This window comes from Telmatherina bonti (assembly GCF_933228915.1).
Source record: "Telmatherina bonti genome assembly, chromosome: 11".
Taxonomy (NCBI): Eukaryota; Metazoa; Chordata; class Actinopteri; order Atheriniformes; family Telmatherinidae; genus Telmatherina; species Telmatherina bonti.
In genome coordinates, this window is record NC_136629.1 from 13,318,921 (window position 1) to 13,330,254 (window position 11,334).

At 44.0% G+C, this 11,334-nt stretch overlaps 1 protein-coding gene across 1 annotated transcript; it reads left to right on the forward strand.

Annotated features, from left to right (window-relative positions):
• Positions 1–463: 463 nt before the first annotated feature.
• Positions 464–10,467, forward strand: LOC306761992 (voltage-gated potassium channel regulatory subunit KCNG3-like; the record flags this gene model as incomplete). The annotated part of the gene is made up of 2 exons (XM_079248336.1): positions 464–1,038; positions 9,822–10,467. 2 exons carry the CDS (start codon positions 464–466, stop codon positions 10,465–10,467), a joined length of 1,221 nt encoding a protein of 406 aa, XP_079104462.1.
• Positions 10,468–11,334: the final 867 nt, after the last annotated feature.

Sequence of the window (11,334 nt, forward strand, 5' to 3'; positions counted from 1 at the left end):
GTCTGGACACAGGATGTTAACCTGAAGATGAAGACCTGAAGAAGGACACCTTTAGATGCAGGACGTACAGGTCTGGACACAGGGCATCAACCTGAAGATGGGGAAGTCTGGATGTAGGATGCTAACCTGAAGAGAGAGATCTTTGGAAGAAGGACGCAGAGGTCTGGACACAGGACAAAAACCTGAAGACGGAGACATCTGGACGCAGGGCATTAACCTGAGAACAAAGACCTCTAGATGCAGGACTGAGACGTCTGGACATAGGATATCAACTTGAAGATGGAGAAGTCTGGACGCAGGATGGAGACCTGAAGACAGAGACATCAGGACGCAGGACGTTAACCTGAAGACAGAGACATCAGGACGCAGGACGTTAACCTGAAGACAGAGACATCAGGACGCAGGACGTTAACCTGAAGACAGAGACATCAGGACGCAGGACGTTAACCTGAGGACAGACAAGATGAAGTTGGGAAGCAGCCTCTGCATCCTGAACGTTGGCGGTCGCAGGTTCTCCTTCCCTGCTGACCTGATGAAGCGCCTCCCTCTCAGCAGACTCAGCCGGCTGCATGGCTGCGTGTCGGAGAGCGAGCTGCTGGAGCTCTGCGATGACTACGACCGTGACAGAAATGAGTTCTTCTTTGACCGCCACTCAGATGCCTTCAGCTTCATCATGCTGTACGTGCAGCACGGGAAACTGCGCTTCGTACCGCACATGTGTGAGCTGTCCTTCTACAACGAGATGCTATACTGGGGTCTGGAGAGCTCTGACCTGCAGCCCTGCTGCCAACGGCGCCTTGATGACCGCATGTCAGACTGCTTCGTCCACTTCTTCCCAGAGGAAGAGCCCCGTGGCCCCGAGGAACCCCAGAGTCGATGGCTGGAGAGGATGAGGAGGACATTCGAGGAGCCCACATCCTCACTGGTGGCACAGATCCTGGCCTCAGTTTCTGTGCTGTTTGTGGTCATCTCCATCGTGATGCTGTGTGCCAGCACCTTACCAGACTGGAAAGCCACAGAGACCCTGGTCCAGCACAGGTAGGACTCATCCAGAACCACACACAGCATAAACAGTCTGCTACTTACAGGAAGCCTCAGTCTTTCTGAACAGTTCTGAGTCATCAGGACTTGGACAGAAGACCTACAGGGGATCGGAGTGGAGCTGGAACCAGGATCACCTAGGCTGTATGGATGGATGGATGGGTGGGTGGGTGGGAGGATGAATGGATGGATGGATGGGTGGAAGGGTGGGTGGATGGATGGGTGGAAGTGTGGGTGGATGGATGGATTGATGGGTGGGAGGATCGATGGATGGGTGGGCGGATAGACGGATAGGTGGGCGGATGGACTTTTGATCACACTTGGTAAATTAACTTCCTATCCAGACAAATGGACTGATCATCAGAGATGGAGCACTTTTCACAACTAAGCTGTTAAGTTTACCCAAACCTCATTTTTATGTCACTCCTAAACACCACAGTCGAGTTTTGAGAAAGGCAACAAGTTCTTTGTGGAGGAAAACATTCACAACTATCAAGGTAGGTTGTGCTCCAGCTCATTCGTTATGCTAGTGCAGCATAAAATTTATTACGCCAGCTAGCTAGCCTAGCTTTTACCTCAGTCTGATCATGGCTTGTAATGAATTGTAAGGTGATGTAAAAATAAAGTTGCTCTCACAATGTTGAGAATTAGAAAAAGTGTAATAAAAAGTAAAGGAAGTGTAGCTTCAGATTCCTTGGTTGTTTGTAAATGCACATCTTTCGAGGTGCTTGTGGTGGAGGGAGATGTTTTAATTTAGAAAAAAAAGGTGTCATGGCACACTTAGATTTTTGACATTATTTGTTGTTTTTATTCAAAAAGACCCTGATGAAATAATGAGCTGAAACATAAACACACATAAACATTGAAGCTAGGAGTTCTGAGTGTGCCACGACACCTTTTTTCTCTTCATTTAAAGCATATCCTACCTTTGTGAGCGCATAAAAAGTGTGTATTTAAAGTATTGTAGCCATTGTCGGCTGCTTGTCAGAAAGCAGTGGAAATATTATATTATAATTTTTGCTAGCTACCCATATGATCCTACAACATTTGTGTCAGGTTCCAGTCAGAGATATCTGCTGTTTATTACTAAATACATGTGCAGAAAATGTCATTAAATCCAACAGATTTCTCCATAACTAAATGATACAAAAAATGTGTTAAATGTATAAAGAGTGAAGAATAGCGAGAAAACTGCTGTAACAGCAGAGACGTAATAGCAGCCAATGACGATGGGACCTTTCTGCTGTTGCAGATTTCTTGTAGTTTCAAACAATCTCATTTCTCTCTCATACAATACTATTTGTTTCAAATATAAGTTCTCTAATGTTGATTGTCCATATGTACGTTCTAATGGTTTTATAGATGAGCCTCAGAGCTGAACCTGCTCTGTTGACGTCATAGACTGTATTTAAAAATGGGCAGAGCCTCGGTGACGTCACCCATCGGTTTCTAAAAAGCTGAATTGAAGCTAATATGAGCAAAGACGTGGAGCTGAGAGGGGGCTGTGAGGGTAGGGTGGATGATTGACATCTAACTTCAACCTGCCTGTAGCTAAGAGCTAACCGTGCTAACTCAGCGCTAACAGCAGCTTACCAGATAACAAAGGTAGGCGGGCTAAAGCTATGTCATGCTGTTAGCCAGCTTAAAACCACTATTGTGCTACACTTATGGTGAATTTCAAGATTAAATAGCTTCATAATTATAAAAAGAAACTCATTCCCCCCAAAGTTGTCACAAAAGTAAACCTGACCTATTAAACCTAAAAGGTTTTGTGTACCAGGCTGTAAACATGTTTATTTCTGCTGTGAAGTTGGGAGTCTGTGAGAACTGGCTCAGTATTGCAGCCCCTAGTGGATCCAATCCAATCCAATTTTATGTATAGAAGACTTTTAAAAGAACACATTTAACCAAAGTGCTGTACAAAATCCTGGGCACAACAACCAATGGATGAAGGGGGGGACTGCCATTTGCGCATAGGCTTCACTTCTGCCAGTGGGCTCTTGCCGCTTGGTTGATGCTCAGCTGTAGCTACACAACAGTCAAAGGTCTCTGCAACTGCCTCCCAGCTTTGTTTTACCAGGCAGCACATCATTTGCACCTTGGCTTCAGGCAGTTTCACTCTCTAGCCTGCAGAAGTCATGGCACAGACTAGCAGCAACCTAGAACCCAGATTTGTTCTCCATACCTTCTACTTAAATGATGACACTGTTAGCCTGTAATACATGGCCTAGAGCTGGTTACCTTGTAAAAACATATCTTGGCTTGTTGGTCTTAGGGTCCCCACCCAGAGGCCGTTACCAAACTTGTGGTAAAAAAAAAAGCCAGTAGGGGAGACTGGAGTTAAATCTAGCTTGTACAGCACGTATGCTGGTCGGCGTGTCATGTACTAAGCACGTCCTCATCAGTTCAAAGTGAAAGAAAATGTCTTCATTCCATTTTCTACTGTTCTCCTTGTAGGGCCCTTGTCAGCCTTACATCTTCTTGCATCAGGAACAAAGCTGAGCCAGATCCACCCTTGCCCTTTGCTATCCCATATTCTGAAAGGGATCTCTGGAAACCTGGAAATGTTACCTTCTCATTTCAGACCTGTGTCTCGTGATAGCCCTTTCTCCCATCCGACACCAGATAACTGTACTAGAGACACTCCTAAACTACCTGTTCCTGCATTTTCATTGTAATTTAGCCTGACATCAATGATGATGTGTATCTAAGAATGGCTTCAATCCCCAAATGAAAGCTATTGGTAATGTTGCTCAGAGACATTTTTTCACTCTGGGTGAAGTGGTTCCTCGTCCTGATAGTAGTCTGAACATTTTGTAATCATTAACAATTAGAAATATAGTTAGACCCCTCAGTTAGACCCCTATAAAAACTCTGATCAATCCAAACATTCAGGCCAAAATGGAATTTTTCATTTCTTATATTTTGTAAGCTTCTTCTCCCGGCTCCCCTCTTCCCCCTCCCGCAGCACATACCTGATGGCCATACCCTGCATATAAATAGCGTGTTAGGATGAAAATACAAAGTCATGAAGAAGAAACTCGGAAGAGAAACATGGCTGAGAAAATGCAGGAAGGATTTCCCGACCCGGCTCGGTTTATGCACCTCCTCCCGCTAATCAGCCGAGAAAGAGAAAATTGTTGGTGGAAAAAGCCTTGGATCACGCAAAGAGCAAATTCAGAGGAGAGGAGCTGAGACAGGGTGCCACGTTCAGATCTTACTAGCTCTCCAACATTACCTATCCCAGCTTTAAATCACCACTGCACATTGAATACCTCAAAGCAGTGTTTCCTTATCCAAGTCCTCAGGCCCCCCTGCCCTGCATGTTTTATAGGTAACCCTACTTTAACACTCCTGAATGAAATAAAGAGCTTGTTAACAGGCTACAAAGAACCTGGTGAGAAAGTACAGTAATCTGACTCAGGTGTTTTGAAAGAGGAACATGTCTGAAACGAGCAGGGCGGTGGGGCCCTGAGAACCTGCAATTGTTAGGAGTTTCCTTGCTGTAGCACACCTGACTCAGATCAATGAGTAATTAGCAAACTGGTGCAGAGTTTGATGTGAAGCTATGCACAAGTCTGCCAGTTGTTCTCTCCACTTTCACGCAGGTGTGAGCTCATTCTGGTTAACTACTACTAGCTTGCTATACAATTATAAAGGACAGGATTTACATGCGATTACAATCATTCTCTGTTAATCAAACTCTTAGTGCCGTGTTCAATAAGCAGAACTACAGATAGTTATCTGAATATAAAAGTGAAATATTGACTAATTTTGACGGCAGTGTCAAAGCATCAGTCTTAATTCTTAATGACTGTTTTTGCTGGCAAACCTGCATGAAATGCAGATACATCCAGATCAGGTACCATCTGTACGGTTGGACCATGGGGAAATGAAGGCATCATCTCTAAAACAGACAACCATGCAGGCAAAAAGAAGAAAGTGAAGGCTGTAGCATTCATGGATTCATAACACACTTCATCGTCACATCAGACCACGTCATCAGTACAGGGAGTGTTTCCCACAGGCAGAATAAGGTGGGAGTGCATGAGGAGATGATGAAGATCATGCTGGAGAGCAAGAAGAGTGTGATTTTTGTCAGTCTAGCAAAGCTTTAACCAAAGGTCTGCTTGAAGAGAACAGATGACGAAGAACTGAATGAAGATTTCCTGCTAAATTATACCAGAGTGTAATATGACAGGCTTACCGTGTGTGCAGTTATTAATGAGTTTATTTACCAATGTCATGACTTTTCTTCCTCATGCAAAGAAACCAACTCAGTTCCAAATGACACTTCCACATGCAGAATAAAACATCAGTTTCCATTAAAGAAGTGACTGTTTGCTGTGATCAAAGTGTCCTGGTTGTTTTGCTTTATATAACTCTTTACTCTTGCCAGAGGTTTTTCAGTTAATGCCATCAAATAATTTAATTTCTTTTCTTTTATTCATCTTTTAGCAAATAAAACTACCTATTAAAGTTGCTTTTGTTTTTAATTTTTTCTTTGTTTAAGCTAGATGTATTAAGCAGGGCTCAAATTATCCCAGCAATGTGTCGGATTTCCCACATGCAGAGTTGTTGGGCCAATGTGGACCACCAACAGGTTAAGTTCATCTGCCAGTGGTCTGATAGGAACGCAGCATTGTCCTCAAACACATGAATAAGCAATCAGACGTTGAGCTGGACCTGGAAGATGTGTGGTTGGTTGTGGGATCCAGCTGCAGGTTAAATCCAGACCAGACTGATATGATGCAGCAGACACGTTGATGATGAGTTGCTGTAAACGTTAAATACGTCAACTTTATTGGCGGGACGAAGGGAAATTTGGAAAGTCTGTTTATGATGTTTATACATGTCACATGCTCTCTACCTGTGGGGTGGGGGTGTGCTCACCTGCATGTGTCTTTACACATTGGGGCGGTGGACAATTGAGAACGTGCGACCATGTTGAACAGATTTTCAGGGGTTTCATATGACCTGAGACCAGACTGGGAAAGAATACCAGGAACCCTCCCAGAATACCTCCTTTAGATTACGTCCAGATAATCATGGTATTACTATGTTATCTGTATATTTTGACACCAGTTTCACGTCTGTCAAATACCCCGTTTTAGCCAGGAAACCTGTTTGGGTTTTTTTTCTTTTTAATCGTGTTTAATATTTTCCCCTAAATCTCCCATGCTATGCATGATAAGGGGAGGAAATATGTGTAAACATTTTCTGACACCCACCCTTTTGGCAGGTGTCTGAAAGTTTCCCTTATTTTCACATCCTGAACTCGACAGGCATGATCAAAAAATGAAAGAGAAAATAAATGAACATCCAATCGCTACTTTTATAGTTTGTTTGGTTGGGGTTTTTTTTTTCGCATAGCAAACTACTTATAAATAACCATTTAGCTGGACAAAAAGAGCGCAAACATAACTTTTCCTCACAGTTTTAATTACCCATAAAGCTGGTAAAAAGTGAAAGACCCTGAGCAGGTCTGAAACCGGATTCAGAGCTGCTGTCTGGGACAAAACATACCTTTCCTGTGATGAAGCAAAGATTTTTGTCCAACAGGTGATGAAGTTTGACCTCAGTTACCATACCAAGGGTCAGAACTGGCCTGCTGCTTATCTTCTCATAATTAGTGAGTTGCTGATTTAATAGCGGTCACTAAACTGTATAAACCACCACTGAGCGACATTTTGTTCGCTGCTCAGCCATTTATGCTGCTGATGGGAGACTAAGAAACCACAACTGTGAAAGTTTCACTGTCAAACTAGACGTTAACAGCTGAAAACTGAACATGATGCACAGGATTGATGGTCTAATCAGGTGGTTCGGCACATGATTCCTGCTAGACCACATAACTCTTAGCTCAGTGTGCCAGAGATGTGCATAAATAAATGAAGTTAGTAAGAAATAACGTGACTACGCTTTGATCTAAGAACTTATCTGACTAGAGTAAATATTCTGTAATGATATGAAATCCATCCGGAAAATCAATTCTTCCATTTTATATAATTAAAGTGGCAGGATAGGTAGGATCTACTTCTTCTTCCGCCTGCCGTAGACGTGAGAAACGAGATGCAGCGTTGCAGTAGGTTCACAGCTGGGTGATCAGGTCACCACTCAGGGATGATGGAGATATTTCAGCTCCACAAATGACAACAATGTGCAGTTTGATGTGTGTGGTGACCAGAGTCATCCTTAAACAACTAAAAACTAATCATAACACAGCAGCAGAGGTGATGAGGAGACATAAAGAGGAGAGGAGGAGGACAGGTGTTGCAGGGTGGAGGCAGACATGACTCCGAGGCTTCCTGTTTTCCTGTAATGTGCAATAATAAATATGGTTGAGGGCAGAATTCAGAACTAGTATTTAGGGAAAAAATAACACTGACTATTACACTAACTGAAAATTACACTAACTAAAACCACCTGTTGGCAGGATGAGTAAAAACTTTACTTTTTAAATATTTATTTTCACACTAGTTGTCCGTGTGCCTACAAGAGATATTTAGAAGCAAAGAGTGACAATGTGCTTCCACATCATCTGCTGATCTGATCTGTTTCTGAACAGCTGACTGAACATGAGGCCGGACCAAACGTTATATCTGCATCAGATTCCTGAATTGATGTATTTAGTTCTACAAAAACCCAGCAACGTGTGGACATGGTTAGTCTCCTCAGGGCAGGGTGGTTTGAGGTCTCATGGACATCGCCTGCAGTCTTGCCTCCAGCTCTGCTTTGTAATCAAGGGCATCATCAAGTACACCTACAAAACAAATTAATTAAAACTGGTTATATGTACCTCACATTTCATGCAGGACAATTTAAAGTGCTTTACATAAAACATTAAAAGCATTACAGACAATAAAAACAAGTAAAATACATTTAAAATGGAATATATAGATAACAATGAAGTTAAATCAGTTAAAAATAAGCAGTGGTTCAGATAACATTATATACAGTTCAGATGTCATAAAAGAAATGTTTTTTAATATGGATTTAAAAGTATCTACTTCTGGTGTAAGCTGATTGTGTCACACATGGATTCTGGAACTATCCCCGTCTGGGATCTGTAGACTATCAGCAGGATTTTAGTATCTATTCAATGACTGACTGGAAACCAGTTTAAAGATGTTAAAGCTGGTGAGATGTGTTCAGCTCTCTTAGTCCAAGTTAATGCTCCAGCAGCATCTGGATGAGCTGTAGATGTTGGAAAGAAATACTGTTAAATAATCCAGTCTACTGGAGACAAACGCATGCAGAAGCATAATACAAGTAAATGCACACTATTTACTTGCAAATAAAAGGGCTGGACATTATGTCTGTTTGGCAGCACTTTTGATTACCAGTAGAGTACCAAGCAGGTACAGTAGACATTTTTAAAAGGCGTGGGTCTTCTGTGGAGTGTGCATAAGTCATGTAGGCAACCATGTCTGCCCAACAAACAGGCGCAGAGGTGAGGGGTCTGGGACCTGCTGCCTGAAAAGACCTTTTTGTTGGCTGTTGTATTTTCTGTGTTTTATTTTGTTAATTATTCATATATTGAGTGTTGATGTGACCGAAATGTTCAGGCTGTTGGAAAGTTATGTAAATATGGAACAAAGTGCGTCCCTTATTGGTTTAATCCCGGACCCGACACTTGTTCGTCAATTAAAGGACAATTCCGTATTTTACTGGACGGGTTGCAACCTTACCCTGTATTGTGGAACATATTGCATCGCCAGATACTTGCCAGTACACATCCCTACTTTTAAAACTTGTTTAATGCTTATAGTCAGCCAGGTTGGCCAGATGTTATGGCCTGCACATGAGAAGACCATCGTCCGTGGTTCCGACATTTCGCCTGGGATAGCTCAGCCTTGTTTGTAAGTGCAGTCAGTCAGAAAGTTACCAAATGTGGGCAAATACTTTTTTATAATGTGATAGAAAAAAAAGAAAAAAAACCATCCTGTATTGTTAGATTGGGGGTGTACGGTGGCTTAGTGGTTAGCACTGGTGCCTCACAGCAAGGTCACTTGTTTGTTCAAGTCTCGGCTGTGGGGAGGTTTGAACGGTGGCCTTTCTGTATGGAGTTTGCATGTTCTCCCTGTGTATGCATGGGTTCCCTCCGAGTACTCCAGCTTCCTTCCACCGTCCAAACACATGCATGTTAGGTTAATTGGAGTGACAGTGAGTGTAAATGGTTTGTTTGTCTCTCTCTGTGTGGCCCTATGATGGACTGGCAACCTCTCTAGGGTGTAACTGCCTCTTGCCCAACGATTGCTGGGATAGACTCCAGCTCCCCCCGACCCTGAAGTGGAACAAGCAGTTAAGAAAGAGAATGAATGAATGCTTGAGTGCATGTCTCATTTATGATCCAATAACATGGATGTTAAAGTCTCATTACTTGCTAGCAACACATCCACTTTTTTTTTTTTACCTACTGAGAGGGCTCGTGTTGCATGGTCCTGTTTTCTGGTGTTTCTCTAGTCTGTTTGGTTTGTGTACTGAACTGGTCCTATCACTCGCTTGCAGACAGAAGGTTTTCTTACGATAGTCTGAAATTCATTCCAGATGGTGCGACTGGGAACCCCCCCCTTGTCTTAATCCATTTTCCCCTTAGTACTTCATTTTTTGAAAACTTGTGAAAGTGTAAGGACTGTTTTGTTTCAAGTTGGCCTATTGGTTCATTTTGTTACTTTACAACTTAATGTCTGTTTTCTATCTTCCACTGATTGATGATTCTTCTTCTGTCTCTGATTGGTCCTCTCTCTTCTCCTTCTGATTGGCTGTCTCCTCTGCAGGATCATCGAGGGGGTGTGCATCGGTTGGTTCACGACTGAGTGTTTGATCCGTTTCCTGGTATCCCGGGATAAATGCGAGTTTGTCCGTCGCCCTCTGAACATCATTGACCTGCTGGCCATCATGCCGTACTATGTCTCAGTTACCGTGACGATTCTGACGGGGGAAAACTCGCAGCTGCAGCGAGCCGGCGTCACTCTACGTGTCCTGCGCATGATGCGGATCTTCTGGGTGATCAAGTTGGCGCGGCACTTCCTGGGCCTGCAAACTCTTGGGCTGACACTGCGTCGCTGCTACCGTGAGATGGTGATGCTCCTCGTCTTCATCTGCGTTGCCATGGCAATCTTCAGTGCATTGGCACAACTGCTGGAGCACGGCTTGGACCTGGAGTCGGGAAACCAGGACTATGCCAGCATCCCCGCCGCCTGCTGGTGGGTCATCATCTCCATGACGACGGTGGGATATGGGGACATGTATCCGGTGACAGTGGCGGGCCGGGTGTTGGGTGGTGTCTGTGTAGTGAGCGGCATCGTCCTTCTGGCACTGCCCATCACCTTCATCTACCACAGCTTTGTCCAGTGTTACCACGAGCTAAAGGTTCGCTCGGCCCGCTGCAGCCACAGCCTGTCAGCAGAACCGCTCAACTGATCTGGCTAATGGAGGAGCAGAACCTCCTCCTTCATCAACCTCCACCAATTAGCCTCCTCCCTCAGCCTCTGTCAGCCTCCGTCTGCCTACTCTCTCAGCCTCCCTAGTAAAGTTTATTTAGCAGTCCTGGAGAAGAGAAAGGTCTATCAGATAGTCTACGTGGGGTTTTCGTCCAAGCGGCAACCTCTGGCGGTTAAAAGTGAAGGCCCATGCAGAAATGCATAAAACTGCAGATCCCCCTTCATCCGCTACGGGCTCCAAAACAGAGCAAATCCCCATAGATTCATTCATCTATTTATTCGCCGAATTGCTTCATCCGATTAAGGGTTGCAAGGAAGCTGGAGCCTATCCCAGCAGTCTTTGGGTGAAAGGCAGGGTACACCCTGGACAAGTTGCCAGTGTATCGCAGGGCCAACACAAAGAGACAAACAAACACACACACACCTATAGGGACCCGAAGAGAACATGCACACTCCACATAGAAAGGCCACTGTTCGAGCCTACCCTCCAGCCAAAGAACTGAACCAGAGACCTTCTTGTTGTGAGGCCACAGCACTAACCACTATTCCACCGTGCAGCCCATTCCCCATAGACTCCCATTTTAAAAAGGCCAACTTTACATCAGAAATAAACATATTTACAGTCTGGTACTAAAATCCATTTTCGGTTCAATAGGTCATGTTTACCTTCACAGCCCCCCTCTCAGCTCTATCTCTTTGCCCATATTTGTATTTTCTGGGTGGGACAACACGCATGCCCCTACCAAAGATGGAGATGGTAGGAACCGCCCACCAAGCATCAATTCAGGTCTTCAGAAACCTGTGGGTGACATTACGGAGGCTCTGTCCATCTTTTATATACAGTCTA